Here is a 22,384-nt window from a genome sequence, read left to right on the forward strand (position 1 = left end):
CAAATCAGACCACTTTCACATGGTCACACTACAAGAAGTGTTACCATTGCTCAAAAAACACAACTACATGACAACCCTAGACCTCAAAGACGCATATTTCCATATACCAATACATCAATCACACAGGAAATATCTAAGGTTTGTATTCAAAGGAATACATTACCAATTCAAAGTATTGCCTTTTGGTTTAACAACCGCTCCAAGAGTATTCACAAAATGCCTAGCAGTAGTCGCTGCACACATCAGAAGGCAGCAAATACATGTGTTCCCGTATCTAGACGACTGGCTAATCAAAACCAGTTCGCTCACACAATGCTCAAACCACACAAATCAAGTCATACAAACCCTCTACAACCTAGGGTTCACCGTCAACTTTGCAAAATCAAAATTCTGCCAAGCAAAGTACAGCAATATCTAGGAGCCATAATAGACACGACAAAAGGAGTAGCAACGCCAACTCCACAAAGGATCCACAATTTCAACAGAGTCATTCAACACATGTCTCCAAACCAAACAATACAAGCAAGAACAATACTACAGCTCCTAGGCATGATGTCCTCATGCATAGCCATTGTCCCAAACGGAAGACTGCACATGAGGCCCTTACAACAGTGCCTAGCCTCACAGTGGTCTCAAGCACAGGGTCACCTTCTAGATCTGGTGTTGCTAGACCGCCAAACTTACCTCTCGCTTCTATGGTGAAACAGTATAAATTTAAACATAGGGCGGCCTTTCCAAGACCCAGTGCCACAGTACGTAATAACAACAGATGCTTCCATGACAGGGTGGGGAGCACATCTCAATCAACACAACATAAGAGGACAATGGAACATACATCAAACAAAACTGCATATAAATCATCTAGAATTATTAGCAGTTTTTCAAGCACTAAAAGCTTTCCAACCAATCATAACCCACAAATACATCCTTGTCAAAACAGACAACATGACAACGATGTATTATCTAAACAAACAAGGAGGAACACATTCAACGCAGTTAAGCTTGTTAGCTCAAAAAATATGGAGGTGGGCAATCCACCATCAAATTGGTCTAATAGCACAGTTTATTCCGGGGATCCAGAATCAGCTGGCAGACAATCTCTCTCTCGAGATCACCAGCAAGTCCACGAATGGGAAATCCACCCACAGATTCTGAACAGTTACTTCACACTCTGGGGAACACCACAAATAGACTTATTTGCAACAAAACAGAACACAAAAGGCCAAAACTTCGCGTCCAGATACCCACACAAGCAATCCCAAGGCAATGCCCTATGGATGAACTGGTCAGGAATATTTGCTTACGCTTTTCCTCCTCTCCCTCTCCTTCCTTACCTAGTAAACAAATTGAGTCAAAACAAACTCAAACTCATTTTAATAGCACCAACGTGGGCAAGACAACCCTGGTACACAACACTGCTAGATCTGTCTGTAGTACCACACATCAAACTGCCCAACAAACCAGATCTGTTAACGCAACACAACCAACAGATCAGACACCCGGACCCAGCATCGCTGAATCTAGCAATCTGGCTCCTGAAATCCTAGAATTCGGACACTTACAACTTAGCCAAGAGTGTATGGAAGTCATAAAACAGGCCAGAAGGCCATCCACTAGACACTGCTACGCAAGTAAGTGGAAAAGATTTGTTTGGTACTGCCATCATAATCAGATACAACCACTACACGCAACTCCAAAACATATAGTAAATTACTTGCTCCATTTACAAAAAGCAAAGCTAGCCTTCTCTTCTATTAAAATACACCTTGCAGCAATATCTGCATACCTGCAAACTACCTATTCAACTTCCTTGTATAGGATACCAGTTATCAAAGCATTCATAGAAGGGCTTAAAAGAATTATACCACCAAGAACACCACCTGTTCCTTCATGGAACCTAAACGTGGTTCTAACAAGACTCATGGGCCCACCTTTCGAACCCATGCACTCTTGCGGAATACAATTCCTAACCTGGAAAGTTGCCTTTCTCATCGCCATTACATCTCTAAGAAGAGTAAGTGAAATTCAAGCGTTCACAACACAAGAGCCTTTTATACAAATACATAGAAATAAGGTCGTCCTACGACCTAATCCAAAATTTTTACCAAAAGTTATTTCACCATTCCATCTAAATCAAACGGTAGAACTACCAGTTTTTTTCCCACAGCCAGATTCTGTGGCCGAAAGAGCACTACATACATTAGATGTCAAAAGAGCATTAATGTACTACATTGACAGAACAAAAAACATCAGAAAAACTAAACAGCTATTTATTGCATTCCAAAAACCTCATGCAGGTAACCCAATATCAAAACAAGGTATAGCCAGATGGATAGTTAAATGCATCCAAATCTGCTACCTTAAAGCAAAAAGACAACTGCCCATTACTCCCAGGGCACATTCAACAAGGAAAAAAGGTGCTTCAATGGCCTTTTTAGGAAACATCCCAATGCAAGAAATATGTAAGGCAGCCACTTGGTCTACGCCTCACACATTCACCAAACACTACTGTATAGATGTGCTATCCGCACAACAAGCTACAGTAGGTCAAGCTGTATTAAGAACTCTATTTCAGACAACTTCTACTCCTACAGGCTAAACCACCGCTTATGGGGAACTAACTGCTTACTAGTCTATGCATACCATGTGTATCTACAGCGACAGATGCCATCGAACTGAAAATGTCACTTACCCAGTGTACATCTGTTCGTGGCATCAGTCGCTGAGATTCACATGGACCCACCCGCCTCCCCGGAAGCCTGTAGCAGTTCAGAAGTTACCTTCAATTTTGTACATTTGTATATATATTATTTAATCCTTTAATAGGTACATACTTACATTTTTCATTGCGCGGGCACTATTACTATAGTACAACTCCTACCTCACCCTCTGCGGGGAAAACAATAGAAGATGGAGTCGACGCCCATGCGCAATGAGCACAGAAGGAGGAGTCACTCGGTCCCGTGACTCCAAAGCACTTCTTCGAAGAAAAACAACTTGTAACACTCCGACCCAACACCAGATGGCGAGCTCATGCATACCATGTGAATCTCAGCGACTGATGCCACGAACAGATGTACACTGGGTAAGTGACATTTTCAATATATATATATATATATATGTATATATATGTTCGATGGCATGTGTAGCTGCAGATATCTCTTCCGATATCTAGTGTTGGGCTCAGAGTGTTACAAGTTGTTTTTCTTCGAAGAAGTCTTTTCGGAGTCACAGATCAAGTGACTCCTCTCGGTTCCATTGCACATGGCCATTTTTAGATTGTTTTCTTTCCGCGGTCGGGTTCGGACATGTTTCCTTTCGCTCCGAGATTTCGATTCGGAAAACTACAGAAACCTTCTTACTTGTCTGTATTGTTTTGATTGCGTTTTCCATCTAGCATCGAATTGGTAGAACCGTCAGAACCTTCATTTTTTCCGCACCTCAGGGCGCTTGCGCCGGACTCGGGCCTGTTCAGGCCTACCACGTGGAAAGCCTGATTGATCGAACTCCATTACGATTCTGCCCTCGGTGCCACGTGAAGTACCCCTATACAGACCAGCACTTGGTTGTGCCTTTCTCCAGACCATCGGAAGGAAGATTGTGAGGCCTGTCAATCATTTCGATCAAAGAAGACCCTCCGAGATCTCAGAGCCCGAAGACTCGAAATGGTATCGAAAAGCAGTGAACATCTTGATGAGGAAGAGCAGGCGCAGACAGCAGTCTCCATCCGAGACACAGACTCCAAACAAGAGTCGGAAGACAACAGACCCATCACAGCTGGCCAGCATGTGAGTACGCCTGCAGCCTACACCCCTGCACAAAAAACATTTAAAGGCCTTGGGTACACCACTGCCGGAAAGCCATGGTTAGGCCCGAAAAAAGACTATTGGCGACCGTCCTTCGGGGTCGGAGCCGAAAAAGGCCACTCCTCCCTCTACTTTGGAGTCGAGTAAACCTGTTAAAGGCACTGTTTCAGACTCCAGTAAAAAAGCCCATCCTTCAGAGTCGAAAATTTGGCAATCGGCTTCGGAGCCGAGACCTTTACTGAGAAAACTACACACTTTGGAGCTGAAAAAATCCTCATATACAGAGAGAATCTCATAAGACTTCTGAGGAAGAGCTTGAAATTGAACCAATTTTACAGGTTATGGATGAGAGACAGTCCAGAATACATATCTATAAGGAGGCAGGAAGAATTATCGCTGCACCTCCTTTAAAGACAAAAAGAAAGTTGGCTTTCCAAGAGGGATTGGACTCTGTACAGCCACCAGAAAAGGTGCAAAAACAAAAGGAGAAGCCATTACCTCTCCATACTTCTCCTCCTCAATCTCCACAGTTATCTTTCTCACCTCACAATAGCCCACCACCACTGCCTTCTCCAACACATTCTTTATATTCACAAGGAGGTACGACAGACCCATGGGATCGCTATGACCCTGATCCCATCCCAGTTAATGACCCAGATATTTACCCATCAAAACCTTCTCCTCCAGAAGATACCACTGCATACACCCAAGTAATATCCAGGGCAGCAGCTTATCATGGGGTAACCATGCATTCAGAGCCATTAGAAGAAGATTTCTTATTTAATACACTATCTTCTACACATTTAAGGTACCAGTGTCTCGCAGTGTTACCAGGAATGGTTAAATACGCAGACCAAATTTTTAGCAAGCTTGTAAAACCTAGGATTATTACACCTAGAATTGATAAAAAGTATAAACCTGCACCTTCGGACCCAGATTACATTACTCACCAGGTCCCTCCTGACTCAATGGTAGTCAGTGCAGCGAGAAAGAGGGCAAATAGTCAGTCTTTAGGAGATTCACCACCTCCTGATAGGGAGAGTCGATAATGTGACGCAGCAGGGAAAAGAGTTGCTACACATGCAGCAAATCAGTGGAGAATTGCAGGTTCTTTGGCACTCTTAGCCAGGTATGATAGGACCCATTGGGATGAAATGCAGGATATTATAGAGCATCTCCCAAAGGAGCACCAAAAAACGGCACAACAAGTAGTAGAAGAGGGGCAAGCGATTAGCAATAACCAGATAGGATCCGCCCTTGATGCTGCTGATACAGCTGCAAGGAGTATAAACACTGCCGTCACAATCAGAAGACAAGCATGGCTACGCTCCTCTGATTTTAAACCAGAAATTCAACAGGCAGTACTTAATATGCCGTTTGATAAAAAGCACCTCTTTGGCCCAGAAGTGGATACCACTATTGTAAAGTTAAGGAAGGGCTCGGACACTGCGAAAGCCATGGGCACTTTATACACCACCCCATATAGAGGCTCCTTTCGCAGGCCACAGTTTAGAGGAGGTTTTAAGCCACAATCCTCAGAGGCTTCCACCTCCCAAACAAAGCAATCACAACAAACACAGTATCAACAAGGTGAGTTTAGAGGATCCTATAGAGGTCAATACTTCAGAAATAGAGGTATATTCCAAACCTCTAAACAAACATCACAGCCTAAACAGTGACTTCCTTCCCTCCCTTCCACTCCACACATCTTCTGTGGGGGGGAAGACTACAACAATTCCTCTCTCATTGGAAAAATATCACCACAGACAACTGGGTATTATCAATTATCCAAAATGGCTATTGCCTAGAACTAATATCCACCCCTCCAAACATTCCACCACAATATCACAAGTTGTCCCCCGAACATACAGTTCTGTTACAACCAGAAGTTCAATCTCTACTGTTCAAGCAAGCAATAGAATTAATTCCAGTCTCAACAAGGAACAGGAGTTTACTCACTATACTTCCTAATTCCTGAAAAAGATGGCACCCTCTGGCCCATGTTATACCTCAGGCCCCTCAATCTATATATCTTGTCAGAGCATTTTCACATGGTAACTCTGCAAGATGTTATTCCACTACTGCAAAAACAAGATTTTATGACTGCTCTAGATCTCAAAAATGTGTATTTCCACAAACCCATCCACCCAGCTCACAGAAAATACCTCAGGTTTGTCATAGCAGGAAAACACTACTACAAAATGTTGCCATTTGGCATAACAATAGCTCCAAGGGTGTTCACAAGGTGTCTAGCAGTAGTAGCGGCATACTTAAGAAGACAACACATCCATGTCTTTCCATATCTATACGATTCACTAATAAAATCAAGCAATCTTACACAATGCCAAAAACATACTTGTTATGTGATAAAAACTCTGCACACACTAGGGTGCTCTATAAACTACCAAAAGTCACACCTTCAACCAGCGCAAGTACAACCGTACATAGGTGCTGTCCTAAATACTCAGTTAGCTCTAGCGTATCCAAATATACAAAGGATACAAGCTTTCCAAAATGTAATACCACTCATACAGCCAAATCAACAATACACTGTAAGATTTATCATGAAGATTCTAGGAATTATGGCATCTTGCATAGCAATAGTCCCACATGCAAGATTAAACATGAGGCCTTGACAAGAGTGCCTTGCACAACAATGGTCACAAGCACACGGTCAACTTCAAGATCTAGTGTTGATGGACCGCCAAACACATATGTCCCTTCAATGGTGGAATCGCAGCAATTTAATGAAGGGGTGGTCATTTCAAGACCCTGTGCCTCAAACCATGATAACAACAGATGCATCAGTGATTGGTTGGGGAGCTCACCTAAACAATCAAACCATTCCAGGGCAATGGGATGTCAAACAGAAACAGCTACACATAAACCACTTTGAATTATTAGGTGCGTTTCTTGCCCTAAAAGCATCTCAAACAGAAGAATGTTCTCATAAAAACAGATAACATGACAACCATGTATTATCTCAACAAACAGGGAGGGACACATGAATCTCAGCTGTCCCTTCTAGCTCAAACTATTTGGAAATGGGCAATTCACAATCAAATTCATTTACTAGACAACACATTCCAGGGATAGACAGTCAGTTTAGAGATCTCCTCAGCATAAATCACCAACAGACACACGAATGGAAGATTCACTCTCAAGTACTTCAAAGGGGAACGCCAGACATAGATCTACTCGCAACAAGCGAAAATGCAAAATGCCAAAACTTTGCATCCAGACACCCACATCCCCTATCGAACGGCAATGCTCTATGGATCTTTGGATCAATTGGTCAGGGACATTTAATTACGCTTTTCCCCCTCTCCCACTCCTTCCATTTCTAGTCAACAAATTGCGTCAAACGTCACTCAACATGATACTCATAGCACCAACATGGGCACGCCAGCCTTGGTACACAACACTACTAAACCTCTCTGTAGTACCTCACTCCAAACTCCCAAACACACCAGATTTGTTAACACAAAACAGAGGTCAAATCCAAACCCCAATGCTCTCAATCTAGCGATTTGCCTCCTGAAGTCATAGAATTTTGTTACTTAAATCTTCTACCAGAATGTATGGAAGTAATTAAACAAGCACGAAAACCAGCCTACTAGACACTGCTACGCAAACAAGTGGAAAATATTTATCTACTATTGTCAATCTAAAACCATAGATCCACTTACAGCATCTATACAAGATATTGGATGCTATTTACTTAATATGCAGAAGTCAAATTTGGCTTTTCCAGCCATTAAGATACACCTTACTGCAATATCTGCATACTCACAAACTATTCAACATACTTTTCTATTCAGAGTTCCTGTTATCAAAGTCTTCATGGAAGGATTAAAACGCATCATTCCACCCAGAACACCACCTGTTCCATCATGGAATTAAAATATTGTACTTACCAGACTCACGGGACCACCTTTTCAACCCATGCACTCTTGCCAGATTCAATTTTTAACATGGAAGGATGCCTTCCTTGTAGTTATTACGTCTTTAATAAGAGTTAGTGAAATACAAGCATTCCCTCTTGAAGAACCTTTTTTCCAAGTGCACAAACATAAGGTTGTACTAACAACAAATCAAAAATTTATACCAAAAGTAGTATCTCCTTTTCACATCAGTCAAACAGTGGAATTGCAAGTCTTCTTTCCACAGCCAGATTCTGTGGCAGAAAGAGATCTTCATATCCTACATCACAAAAGAGCTCTTATGTACTACATAGACAGGACTAAAGATTTTAGGAAAACAAAGCAACTTTTTGTTGCTTTCTAACAACCACATACAGGCAATCCTATATCAAAACAAGGTTTAGCAAGATGGATTGGTAGATGTATACAAACATGTTATATCAAAGCATAGAGACAATGTTTGATCACTCCTAAGGCACATTCTACAAGAAAGAAAGGTGCATCAATGGCTTTTTTTAGGAAACATACCATTGGTTGACATATGTAAAACAGCTACATGGTCATCCCCTCATACATTTACAAAACACTACTGTGTTGATGTGATCTCACAGCAACAAACCACTGTAGGCCAAGCTGTCTTAAAAATGTTATTCCAAACAACTTCAACTCCTACAGGCTAGCCACCGCTTTTTAGGAGGACTAACTGCTTTGTAGTCTGTGCATAGCACGTGTATCTGCAGCTACACATGCCATCAAACGGAAAATGTCACTTACCCAGTGTACATCTGTTCGTGGCATGTAGTGCTGCAGATTCACATACACCCTCCCTCCTACCTGGAAGCCTGTAGTAATTTAAGTTTTTAAAATGTGTACATATGTATATACATTTACATTTGCATGGACATCTCTTTGTATTTCTATATTCTATCACTTCTTCCTTCACCCTTTGTGGGAAAACAATCTAACAATGGAGTCGATGCCCACGTGCAATGGAACCGAGAGGAGTCACTCGATGCTGTGACCCCGAAAAGACTTCTTCGAAGAAAAACAACTTGTAACACTTCTTGCCCAACACTAGATGTCGGGAGAGATATGCATAGCATGTGAATCTGCAGCACTACATGCCATGAACAGATGTACACTGAGTAAGTGACATTTTCCATATATGTATATATATATATATGTTCGATGGCATGTGTAGCTGCAGATACACATGCTGTGCATATCCCGCCACCTAGTGTTGGGCTCGGAGTGTTACAAGTTGTTTTTCTTCGAAGAAGTCTTTTCGAGTCACGAGTTCGAGGGACTCCTCCCCTTTCAGCTCCATTGCGCATGGGCGTCGACTCCATTTTAGATTGTTTTCTTTCCGCCTTTCGGTTCGGACGTGTTCCTCTTCGCTCCGTGTTTCAGTTTGGAAAGTTAGTTAAATCTCGGAAAATTTGACGGTATTGTTTGCATTCGGTATCGGGTTAGTTATAGCAGATCGACACCGAATAAAAAAAGTGCTCCAGTAGCCCTTCGGGGCTTCTATCCCCCGGCGGGGCCTGGTCGGCCTGACCGCGTGCGTCTTCAAGGCTCTTGGAACGGACCCCATTCCGCTTCTGCCCAGAATGCCACAATAAGTATCCTTACACAGATCAGCATTTGGTCTGTAATTTGTGTTTGTCCCCCGAACACAGAGGATACTTGCGAGGCCTGTCGGGCATTTCGGTCGAAGAAGATGCTACGGGACCGGAGAGCTCGAAGGCTTCAAATGGCATCGGCGCCGTCAGGACACCACGACGTCGAAGAAGAGGAGACTTTCTCCATTGCCGACTCGGACGAGGCCGAAAGTGAGCAGCCGGCGAAAACCGTGAGTAAAACTGCCCCAGCCAAAACTCACGCCAAAATAATGAAGGCCCAGGGGACGCCACGGCCGGCAGGCCATGGCTTAACCCGTAAACACAGTGACCAACCATCGGCACTGAAAAAGGGCACACACGTGTCGAAGACATCCGACTCCGGTCGAGGAACCGGCACAGAGTATACTTGGCACAGAGAAACTGGCTCCGACCAAACTCGCCACCGAGATACCTGCTCTGAACAAAGTCGGCACCGAGAGATCGGCACCCCGAAACCGAAAAAGGTGGCTTCGGAGCCGAAAAAGACTGCGGAAAAGGTTTTGGTGCTGAAACACCCAGCATCAGAGCCGAAACAAAGCTCTTACTCCGAAGAGCAAGGCCTTTCAGCACAACTACAAGGCCATAAATTCGAACAAGAATTAGAGATGGGGGAGCCAGACTATTCACAAAGAAGGCTCCATATTCAAAAAGATACAGGGAAAATAAGAACTCTTCCCCCTATTAAAATGAAAAGGAAACTTGCTTTCCAAGACACAGATAAACAACCGAAAGCAAAAGTGGCTAAAGAAAAAACGCCAACACGTTTTTCGCCACCACCATCGCCACAGCAATCACCGCAACTGTCACCAACTGCAACACCCCCAATGATGCAATCTCCAACGCACACAGGGATGAGCCACGATGACCCAGATGCATGGGATCTATACGATATTCCAGTATCTGACAATAGTCCTGATTGTTACCCGGCAAGACCGTCACCACCAGAAGACAGTACTGCTTACATGCAGGTGGTGTCCAGAGCAGCTGCATTTCACAATGTAGCATTGCATGCTGAACCTATTGAGGATGACGTTTTATTTAATACTTTGTCATCAACACACAGCCAGTACCAGAGTCTGCCGATGTTACCAGGGATGTTAAAACACGCAAAACAAGTGTTTCAAGACCCAGTCAAATGCAGAGCCATTACACCTAGGGTCGAAAAAAAGTACAAGCCTCCACCTACAGACCCTGTGTACATCACGCAACAACTAACACCTGACTCAGTGGTAGTAGGCGCAGCCCGCAAAAGGGCAAACTCACAGACCTCTGGAGATGCACCACCACCCGACAAAGAAAGTCGAAAGTTTGATGCAGCGGGGAAAAGAGTTGCAGCACAGGCAGCCAATCAATGGCGCATTGCCAATTCACAAGCTTTATTGGCAAGCTATGACAGAGCTCATTGGGATGAAATGCAGTATTTTATTGAACATCTCCCCAAGGAGTTTCAAAAGCGTGCACAACAAGTGGTGGAGGAGGGCCAAAGTATCTCCATCAATCAGATACGATTGGCTATGGACGCAGCGGACATAGCCGCCAGAACTGTAAACACAGCGGTCAGTATTCGGAGACACGCATGGCTACGCACCTCCGGATTTAAGCCAGAGATCCAGCAGGCTGTGCTTAATATGCCCTTTAATGGACAACAGTTGTTTGGGCCGGAGGTGGATACAGCTATAGAGAAGCTCAAGAAGGACACTGACACGGCCAAAGCCATGGGCACGCTCTACTCCCCACAGATCAGAGGCACATTTAAGAAACCACACTTTAGAGGGGGGGTTTCGAGGCCAAAGCACAGAACCCTCAACCTCACAGGCCAGACCCACATACCAGGGCCAGTATCAAAGAGGAGGTTTTCAGGGACAATATAGAGGTGGACAGTTCCCTAAAACCAGAGGGAAGTGCCAAAGCCCAAAGACAGCACAAACTAAACAGTGACTGCAATGTCACAAATCCCCAACACACAACACCAGTGGGGGGGAGACTCACAGATTATTACAAAAATTGGGAAGAAATAACTACAGACTCGTGGGTCCTAGCCATTATCCAACATGGTTATTGCATAGAATTCCTACAATTACCACCAAATGTGCCTCCAAAAACACACAACATGTCCAAACAGCACTTGGATCTATTACAACTAGAAGTCCAAGCGTTGTTACAAAAAGAGGCAATAGAACTGGTACCCAACCATCAGAAAGGAACAGGTATTTATTCCCTGTATTTTCTAATACCAAAAAAGGACAAAACTCTGAGACCCATCTTAGATCTCAGAAAACTAAATCTTTACATCAAATCAGATCACATTCACATGGTAACACTTCAAGGCGTGATCCTCTTGCTCAAATATCAAGACTACATGTCAACATTAGATCTCAAGGATGCTTACTTCCATATACCCATACATCCTTCACACAGGAAGTACTTAAGGTTTGTAATCCAAGGAGTGCATTACCAATTCAAGGTGTTACCATTCGGGATAACAACAGCACCAAGGGTATTTACAAAATGCCTTGCAGTAGTAGCCGCACACATCAGAAGACAGCACATACACGTATTCCCATAACTAGACGACTGATTAATAAAAACCAGCACTCAGAAACAGTGTCTTCAACACACAAAATACGTCATAGAAACCCTTCACACACTAGGGTTCTCAATAAACTACCTAAAATCACACTTACAACCGTGTCAAATACAACAATACTTAGGAGCAACAATCAACACAAAAAAAGGGATTGCCACTCCAAGTCAACAAAGGGTACAAGCATTCAAAAACGTAATACAAAGCATGCACCAAAACCAAAAATACAAGTAAAATTGGTAATGAAACTACTAGGCATGATGTCCTCATGCATAGCCATTGTCCCAAACGCAAGATTACACATGCGGCCCTTACAACATTGCCTAGCGACACAATGGACACAAGCGCAGGGTCAACTTCAAGATCTAGTGTTGATAGACCGCCAAACACACACCTCGCTTCAATGATGGAATCCTATCAATTTAAACCAAGGGCGGCCTTTCCCAGACCTAGTGCCTCAATACGTGATCACAACAGATGCTTCCATGGTAGGGTGGGGAGCACACCTCAACCAACACAGCATCCAGGGACAATGGAACACTCAGCAAAAACAACTTCATATAAATCAACTAGAACTACTAGCAGTATTTCTAGCGCTGAAAGCATTTCAACCACTAATAGCCCAAAAACACATTCTTGTCAAAACAGACAACATGACAACAATGTATTACTTAAACAAACAGGGAGGGACACACTCATCACAACTGTGTCTCTTAGCACAGAAGATTTGGCATTGGGCGATTCACAATCACATTCGCCTAATAGCGCAATACATCCCAGGAATTCAAAACCAGTTGGCCGACAATCTCAGTCGAGATCACCAACAAATCCACGAATGGGAAATTCATCCCCAGATACTACAAACCTACTTCCAAAACTGGGGAACACCGCAAATAGACCTATTTGCAACAAAAGAAAACGCAAGATGCCAAAACTTCGCATCCAGGTACCCACAGCCTCATTCCAAGGGCAATGCGTTATGGATGAGTTGGTCAGGGATATTTGCTTAAGCTTTTCCCCCTCTCCCACTCCTTCCGTATCTAGTAAACAAATTGAGTCAAAACAAACTCAAACTAATACTAATAGCATCCAACTTGGGCACGACAACCTTGGGTCACAACACTACTAGACCTGTCAGTAGTGCTTCATATCAAACTACCAAACAGACCAGATCTGCTAACTCAACACAAACAACAGATCAGACACCCGAATCCAGCATCGCTCAATCTAGCAATCTGGCTCCTGAAGTCTTGGAATTCGGACATCTAGACCTTACACAAGAATGTATGGAGGTCATCAAACAGGCTAGAAAACCTACTACAAGACATTGCTACGCAAATAAATGGAAAGGATTTGTTTATTACTGTCATAATAATCAAATTCAACCATTACACTCATCCGCGAAAAACATTGTAAGCTACTTACTACACTTACAAAAGTCTAAGTTAGCTTTTTCATCCATTAAAATACATCTCACAGCAATTTCTGCAAATTACACATTCAACTTCACTATTTAGAATCCCAGTCATAAAAGCATTTATGGAGGGTCTAAAAAGGATCATTCCACCAAGAACACCACCAGTTCCTTCGTGGAACCTCAATATTGTATTAACATGACTCATGGGTCCACCATTCGAACCCATGCACTCTTGTGAGATGCAATACGTAACCTGTAAAGTAGCCTTACTAATAGCTATCACATCTCTCAGAAGAGTAAGTGAAATACAAGCCTTCACCATACAAGAACCCTTTATACAAATACACAAACATAAAGTGGTTCTACTCACAAATCCCAAATTTTTGCCAAAAGTTATATCACCGTTCCACTTAAACCAAACAGTGGAACTCCCAGTGTTCTTTCCAGAACCAGACTCTGTAGCTGAAAGAGCATTACATACATTAGACATAAAAAGAGCACTAATGTATTACATTGATATAACCAAACAATTTTGCTAAACAAAACAATTGTTTGTAGCTTTCCAAAAACGTCATGCAGGAAATCCAATATCCAAACAAGGCATTGCCAGATGGATAGTTAAGTGTATTCAAACCTGTTATGTTAAAGCAAAGAGAGAACTGCCTATTACACCAAAGGCACACTCCACTAGAAAGAAAGGCGCCACCATGGCCTTTCTAGGAAATATACCAATGACAGAAATCTGTAAGGCAGCCACATGGTCTATGCCTCATACATTCACCAAACATTACTGTGTGGATGTGTTAACAACACAACAAGCCACAGTAGGACAGGCAGTATTACTAACATTATTCCAAACAACTTCAACTCCTACAGGCTAAACCACCGCTTTTGGGGAGATAACTGCTTACTAGTCTATGCACAGCATGTGTATCTGCAGCTACACATGCCACTGAACGGAAAATGTCACTTACTCAGTGTACATCTGTTCGTGGCATGAGACGCTGCAGATTCACATGCGCCCTCCCACCTCCCCGAGAGCCTGTAGCCGTTATAAGTTGATAAAAATAAACTTGTACATTTGTAAATTTGTAAATATATCACTTTTAGTCACATTATGTACATACATACTTACTCCATTGCATGGGCACTATTACTATATACACAACTCCTACCTCACCCTCTGCGGGGAAAACAATCTAAGATGGAGTCGACGCCCATGCGCAATGGAGCCGAAAGGGGAGGAGTCCCTCAAACTCGTGACTCGAAAAGACTTTTTGTAACACTCCGAGCCCAACACTAGATGGCAGGATATGCACAGCATGTGAATCTGCAGCGTCTCATGCCACGAACAGATGTACACTGGGTAAGTGACATTTTCCATATTATTGAAGAAGTTTACATTTGTGTATATTTGCTTTTGTAAAGCTGTGTTAATTCTGTGAACACCTGTGGGATTTTTTTGACCGTACCTACCATAATTTTCATCATTATATTTGTCCTGAAGTTTTTTACATCGCTAAAGGGAAGCCAGTGCATGCATCATGGCTGAACGTGTATGAGGTAGCCCAAACATGAATCTCTTAATGTCAGGGCAGTTGGTTACTGATTTCCTTCTGCTTTCAAAGTGCATAGATAACAATATATGAGGATTTTCTTTAGTCTTAATTTGACATTGACTGGTGCAGGAAGGCAGTGGAAACATTGCATCATATAGATGTAAGACAACAATCATTTCAAGCACTCTCATTTCTAATTTTTAGAACGGGTAGAGCGAATCCCATGGATTTCTCCTGAATGCCTCGCAGATGCCAAACAACTTACTGTTGCATCTGACAAATGGAGTTTTGGCACCACTCTGTGGGAGATCTGCTACAACGGAGAAGTACCCCTGAAGGACAAGACATTAGCAGAGGTGATGTATTGTTCATGTTTGTACCTAGCTGTTTCCAGGGGACGTCTAATGGTTTTGAGATCCATCTGTCATCATTTATGTACTTACCTGCATACCAATATAAAACAGGTTATTATGGGATTTTCATAAATGTATTCCTGCAGTGCAGTTTAGACCTGAAACACACACATCTTATTCCACACATTTGCATACTGTAGACCTAAGAAAATGTGGTGTGGCAAAACAACAAGCATTCTAGATAATTCAAAATAATTATTCGGCGTGGTGTTTTTCTTTGACCTCTTTTTCTTTGTGGAAGAAGGTCAAGGGCTTTAACAACATTTGCCATTACTTGTTTTTTTTGTACAGTGCATCACAAACTTAGTAAATGCCTTGTAATAGTGTGTATGTGGGAGAAACCTCGCAGGAGACCAAGAAAAACCTCTTCATATGGAAAGGAAATTTAAGAAACATGACCCTAGTAGGGCGCTACATTCTTCCAACCAGAGGCTGGTATCCCTAGGATTGAGAAGGACAGGCAAAGAGGATGGTCCTTCTTCTATTTGGCAGCAAAAAAAATTAATTTACTCTCTAGAATACAGAGAGATCTAGGCATGGAAAAGGCTTTTTAGTGTGCGCTGAAAACATACCTTTTTAGGGAATGCTAAACATCTACTCCTTTCTGCTCTATAGGTTCTTTAGCGCTCGGACACTTCTTGGGAAGCAGCTGTGCACTCTGTAGATAACATTCATTCATTCTTTGGTACGGTTAGACTGCCTAAGATGGAAGCTGCAACTCAGTTAGGTTCCAGATCGGTGACTTGCAATCCTCCATCATCCTTTCTTATATGGACACATTTGAATGTTTTAAAACTATTTGCAGCCTCAAGGGTAATATGAATAATTCGGATGTATGTAGTGCATTCTTGTGAGCATGCTCCTTTGAAATAAAGCACTGTACCAAGGATTGTAAGGGGAAGTGTATCAAACTTCTTTTTTTTTATACAGATTGTCTAGAAGAGGGGCCAAATTGTGTTTTCAACATTACTGAGGATAGGTTGTGGAATCTGCACCCAGATATCTAAAAATATCTATTTGGACCTGCAATTTTTATTGCAAATGAGCGACTAGAGTCACCCTTCAGCATGGGAACAATGATTTGTTTGTACCGTATATCCACGACTCCTATTGCCTCTGTGGAAAAACCCAGATTTTCCATCTTTCTTTGCTATGTCCACCTTGGATACCAGGCTAAGTGAAGCATGTTGTCAGCAAAGTGTAAGACATGATTGTCAGTGCCCCCTCACTGGAAAAAAGAAAGGGCTAGCCCAAAAATCCTGGTAACCTGAGTATGAATATATATACTCAGTGAAGTACTATGGTTCTATCACATAGAAGTAGCACTTGGTTTAATTATTCAGGTTGAAACAAATTTGGCCAATATGACCTATAACGTCTCACTCAGCCACAAATGTCATGGCATGAGTAAAATATGCAAGACATTGTGCAGTTGTAATATAAGTGAGTCCCATTTAAAACAACAATGACAGTCAAATGATTGCAAGGACAAGTAAAGGATTCCCAATTTAGTTCTATTCCTCCAGATGCAACTATCAGATGGCAGTTAAAGCCATCCAGATGACGGTGTTGACGTGTCCACCCCATTATGATTCATAGAGGGTCATTATCAGGACAGTAGAGCTGAGGCAAAAGAAATGAGGATGCACCAGTGCTGATGTATTATCTTCTTAAGCTTGTTGTTGGATTGGGACATAAGCATAAGTCTCTCTAGTGTTTTCTTTTTCAAGGAGGTTCTGAGAGAATTTAACATACACTAAAGACACGTTCGGGTTAACAGTAGCTTAGGGTAACCTCTGTCAAGCATTCTCTGAATTAATATATCAGATTCTTGCAAATAGTCCTCTTTGTGGTACAATTACGTTATCTTAAGAACTTGTCATACTGGAAATTATCCCAAAGGCAGTGTGGGTGACAGCTAGAATAAACTAAAGTATCTGTGGGTTTCCTTTAAACATGATGTATAGATTGGAATTGGTGCACAAACACTGAGCTACGAAGAGCTAATACTTTGTGCTGAATTGAATAGGAGGGTTGCAATTATTTAGCTAGTCTAGACTCCACACATTTACCTTTCAACAGTTTACCTCCATCGAACACTGTCTTCCAAGTTCTTTTCAACATCCCTTATGGAACATGTAGGCTATTTGGTTTAGTGCCTTTATTTAGTCTTAGATGGAGTTCACCAACTGCTTTAGGCTGCATTCCCAAGCAACCTGACACTGAGAAGACTTGATTCCTGTGTGCCTCGTGCTGCTGCTGGCAACCCAGTTGGCCTGATCAGGCTTATGCTGCAAGTGGTGTGAGGCTGATAGCCAGAATGCCTCACACTCCTCAGTGATGCATTATCTGACAGAGAGGTGCAGTGCCTCTAAGGAGGCAACTGGTCCCATCTCTCAAGCAGTATATCATATTTGCTCAAGATTTGAAGGGAATCTCTTTTTCCCTGTTGCACTCTGAGATGGAAAGGACATACCAGCTGAGGTGTAATTGAGCCATCCGCTGGCAGTTCTCACTGCCCACTCCCCCTTCCAGTACTATTGCGAATTTTGCTGCATAGCAATGCACATCTTGGTGCCCATGGCGCTACTCTCCTTCCATCAACTCCCCATGTCTCTACTATCTCTGTTCGTTGCTGAGTCCTAACGCTGTTCTGGAGTCCACTTATTTATTGCTTTTCACAGCTGTAATATATTCTGGCTGCTTGGCCTGGTAGCTACCATCTTGGAGTCCCTCTTCATGACCCCGCAACATTTCCACAGGCCGCCTATCAATGCTGCATAGGCCCGAGATCATCTGGCCGCCTTCGTGGCGAGGGGGACTATCCTTCACCATTGTCAGGAACTAGTCACACTGTGCCAGGAATCTGAAAGGCCTCAGATGTTCAGTGTTGTGGGATGGGATAGTAAATCCAGGTAGGGCGGTTAGGGTCTTAGAGGATCAGGCCCCCAGTGTTGGGGATGGTAAAGGAGCAGGGCTTTGGGTTGCTCTCCCTTGCGGCCTCCTTTTTGTATTGCACAGTCTGCACCTAGAATGATCCCAGTCTAATATGCCGTCCTCTAAGAGTGGTCTGACCTGCTCCTTCTAGTTATGAGTGGCAATGACAGTGTAAAAGGCCAGGGATAGTGAAGCATATTGCCAGGCAACATTGTGAGTTGGTGGCTTTTCCATTTTTCCATGCTGTTTGCCACCCACCTCTAACTTGCTCACTTTTGTTTTCTGTGCATTCCTTCCCTCTGGTTAGTACCGCCTAGTATTAGCCTTATTATTGGTGTTTGTGTTTTTTATAGTTATCATTTGTTCCCATTGGGACCAGTCTTATTCACTTCCCCTGGGCCAGCATTCCCCAATGCTTCGTAAGAGATGAGTAATAGTCGGATGTTTCTTCTGTGATTATTTTCTTGCTTTTTTATTACAAACTGTAATTTGTTTTTACAGTTTCCTGTAAGTGTACTCCAGTCCTCAAATGTGCCATCTGGTCCTGCAGTTTTTGCCCATTTTCGCAGTTTTGTTTCTTTGCTATACATATTGGGGGTCATTCTGACTCCCGCCGGGCGCGGTCACCGCGCACCCGGCGGGAGCCGCCAAAATACCGTACCGCGGTCGGAAGACCGCGGCGGGTATTTGGAGTTTTCCCCTGGGCTGGCAGGCGGCCTCCAAAAGGCCGCCCGCCAGCCCAGGGGAAAACGACCTTCCCACCATGAAGCCGGCTCGTAATCGAGCCGGCGGAGTGGGAAGGTGCGACGGGTGCTACTGCACCCGTCGCGTATTTCACTGTCTGCTATGCAGACAGTGAAATACAAGCGGGGCCCTCTTACGGGGGCCCCTGCAGTGCCCATGCCATTGGCATGGGCACTGCAGGGGCCCCCAGGGGCCCCGCGACACCCCCTACCGCCATCCTGTTCCTGGCGGGCGAACCGCCAGGAACAGGATGGCGGTAGGGGGTGTCAGAATCCCCAAGGCGGCGCAGCATGCTGCGCCGCCTTGGAGGATTCTGACGGGCAGCGGAAAACCGGCGGGAGACCGCCGGTTTTCCTGCACTGACCGCGGCCAAAGCGCCGCGGTCAGAATGCCCTGCGGGGCACCGCCGGTCTGTCGGCGGTGCTCCCGCCGACCCTGGCCCCGGCGGTCTAAGACCGCCGGGGTCAGAATCACCCCCATTGTGTCCTGAGGGTCCTATGGCTGCTTGAAAACTGGATGTTATCTGAGCTGTTCTCTTCCCATATCCATAATTTCCTGACAACCAACCAGCCCTTTACGAAAAAGATACACACAAGATAGTGTCATGGGAGGGCCCGAGTAGCTGGAACACCTCCTGCAGAGCCCATCCTGTAATATGCAACTATTGTCCTGGGCATCTCAGCTCATAACAATTAAAATTAGCTCTTTAGCAAAAGAGACAGTCCTCCTCACAGATTAGAACTTGAACTATTTGAAGGTCCCTAACTCTTGGGATTTCTGTATTGTTCTGTGATTCCCTATGAAATGTCAGTTAGTAGGGTGACCCTGGGGTACCGGCATAAGGCTTCATGGCTGCTGGGTTGATAGGATAGACACATAAGAAACCCATTATGGCAGGGAGTGTAGCTTACTCACTCAGTGCATTTTGTCTGGATTAAAGACCTAGGGCTTGATATGGATTTTCAGACAGTGGCATATTTGGGAAGGATACTGTATGAAGGCTTTTGAGGAATTGAAAGGGTAATGTAATCCTCAACAACAGATACAATTTGGACATGCTCTGGAACAATACCAAGTGGAGCTACCCACACTCCCAGAGATTATCCCTTCTGAGGTCTAATTAATTCTGGAGCAGTTAGATAAGAAGGCCATCTCTCGAACACACGACTAACTGGTGGTAAATACCGCTGATGCCCTTAGACAGCTATGTTTCTACTGGTAACAGGATCGGAGGCTCTTAGACAAAGACAAATGAAAAGAGGAGAAGATGGCTTCCAGGGAACTAACAATATCTTCACCTCTGTGGCTCGTACAGTTCAGATGTTTCATGAATTTATTTTTACAACCTGGAGAGGTTGTGGAAGAGTGGAAATGTAGAATATTTGTTTTAAGTACAATACAATGTACATTGACAGCTGTCATATTATGTATCCTACAGATGTGGGAGTCTCCCAGGTCTCCCAGATATTGTTAGGGGTGGGTCTCCACCTAGATAAGTGAGATACTCAATGCCACTTGAGAGAAGAAACAGTGCCCCTGTAGGATGAATGGCTACAGGCATGACTCGCTTCCACGACTTTGAAGAAGCTATTTATAGTTTAAGGGGATAACCATAAAACACAATCAAATATGAGGGTATTGGTAGTTACTTTAAAGGGGCTGGGCCTTAAACTGTTACAGCTACTTATATTATTGACAAACTATAGAGTATGCTATTTCCTTACAAAATTTTTCTTAAATGTGCTACTTAGGCTCAATCAAATGTCCTGTAACAATTTTGGTGGTCTTTGATGCTTTTTAGTAGTGAAAACCAATATAATTGGTTTATTGTAGGAAAAAACCTTTCCACTTCAAATTTTGACATGCACGCTGACCCACTTTACCTACATGTGCTTTTCAAACATTATGAAAAATATTGAAGCATTTTGACAAACAAAATTGAAAAATATCTAAACCTATCTATTATTCAACAGTGTACCGAGGTAATGTGCATTCACATGCGTGAATGCACATCTGAACAAAGAAATGCCCTGGCGCACTAAATTGCATTCATCAGAGTAACTGTACATTGGCCACACCAGATATACATTTGGAAGAATCCACAGTTCACATAAATATGTGTAAAGTAAAAGAACCACAAACTACAAACCTATATTCGTTTAGGAAAAGTACATCATTACATATTTGTATGTGTACTACTTCTTTAATGTGTAAATAATACATAACTTGAGAACTTGTAGGTTTTCTTATTGATTCTAGCTGGGATACCAAAAGGGCTGCATGTCTCAGATGTTGAAATTGGTCCTGAGGTTAAGTATATCTTGCATTTTAACAAGGTAAAAAGGCACTGACAATGCCATTGTTAAATGTTAGATGAAAATCATCCCTCAGATAAATATGGTGGCATTAACTTTTAGGATTTCTTTACTATCATAAGTCATGAAAGTGCTTAAATTCTTTGGCTTGTGTAACAGTGATTTAGTTTCAATCCTTTTGACACATTATCCACCACAATCCACAGTCACTCCTTCGACTGAAACCTGTGCCCTTCTGATATCCCCATGGTTACCCACAGAGAAGGGTTGGTTTTTTTAGGATTGCTGGTTCCCCTCGCTCCACATTGTGAGTGTCTTGTGGCATCCTGCAGCCCATAGCTGTCTTGTAATTTGTTGGTATCTCCATGTATTCTGTATTCTAGTTAAAGAATTCAGATTTAGAATAAATGATGAAAGGCAGTGTTCTGCCTATATTTACTTGAATTTTATTTAAAAAAGTAAAAACATACCTACAAATGTGATATTCTTAACTTCAGTATAAATCTCATGAAATCCTGCCCATGATATTTTTGACTTGAGATTTTGATCGAACCCCCTATCAGGTAATGTCTTTTCATCTGCAAATGGTTATTGTACCAAATTGCTTTGGCTTTCTTGGGTGCAACATCAATAGCCTTTGTAGGCTGTGGCCAAGTAGATGGAATGGACATCCACATTATCCTTTAGGATAGAATTCAGGTTGACTGGAATTCGATGAGCATACTCGACATCTCTTGCAAGTTCCAGGTCTGTTGCTCTGGAAATACTTTAACAGCTTCATCATAACCTTTTGCATGCTAAAGACATTGTCAACTCTTGGAATGTGAAACCCCTGTGGTTATTCCAGGTCTTAAGTTTTCATCCCAAGAAAAATAATAGTATATAGGTTTTTTGCTGCATTAGATGGATCCATATGCTAAAATAATTTTCTAAGCAATTGTTGCTGCAAATTCTTCCCCAAAACACTTTTTACAATTAATTCAGTTTTCTATGTGTGTTATTATGTGGCCCAAAACATATTTTGA

At 42.9% G+C, this 22,384-nt stretch overlaps 1 protein-coding gene across 3 annotated transcripts in view; it reads left to right on the forward strand.

The window, feature by feature from the left end:
• JAK1 (Janus kinase 1) overlaps positions 1 to 22,384 on the forward strand; it is a 481,031-nt gene that overhangs the window by 359,966 nt on the left and 98,681 nt on the right. For all 3 annotated transcript variants that reach the window (XM_069232503.1, XM_069232505.1, XM_069232504.1), the window contains exon 16: positions 15,155 to 15,306. In XM_069232503.1, coding sequence (XP_069088604.1) covers positions 15,155 to 15,306 — 152 coding nt within the window. The remainder of the gene's footprint in view (positions 1 to 15,154; positions 15,307 to 22,384) is intronic.

The sequence above is a fragment of the Pleurodeles waltl genome, chromosome 4_2, assembly GCF_031143425.1.
Source record: "Pleurodeles waltl isolate 20211129_DDA chromosome 4_2, aPleWal1.hap1.20221129, whole genome shotgun sequence".
NCBI classification, from domain to species: domain Eukaryota; kingdom Metazoa; phylum Chordata; class Amphibia; order Caudata; family Salamandridae; genus Pleurodeles; species Pleurodeles waltl.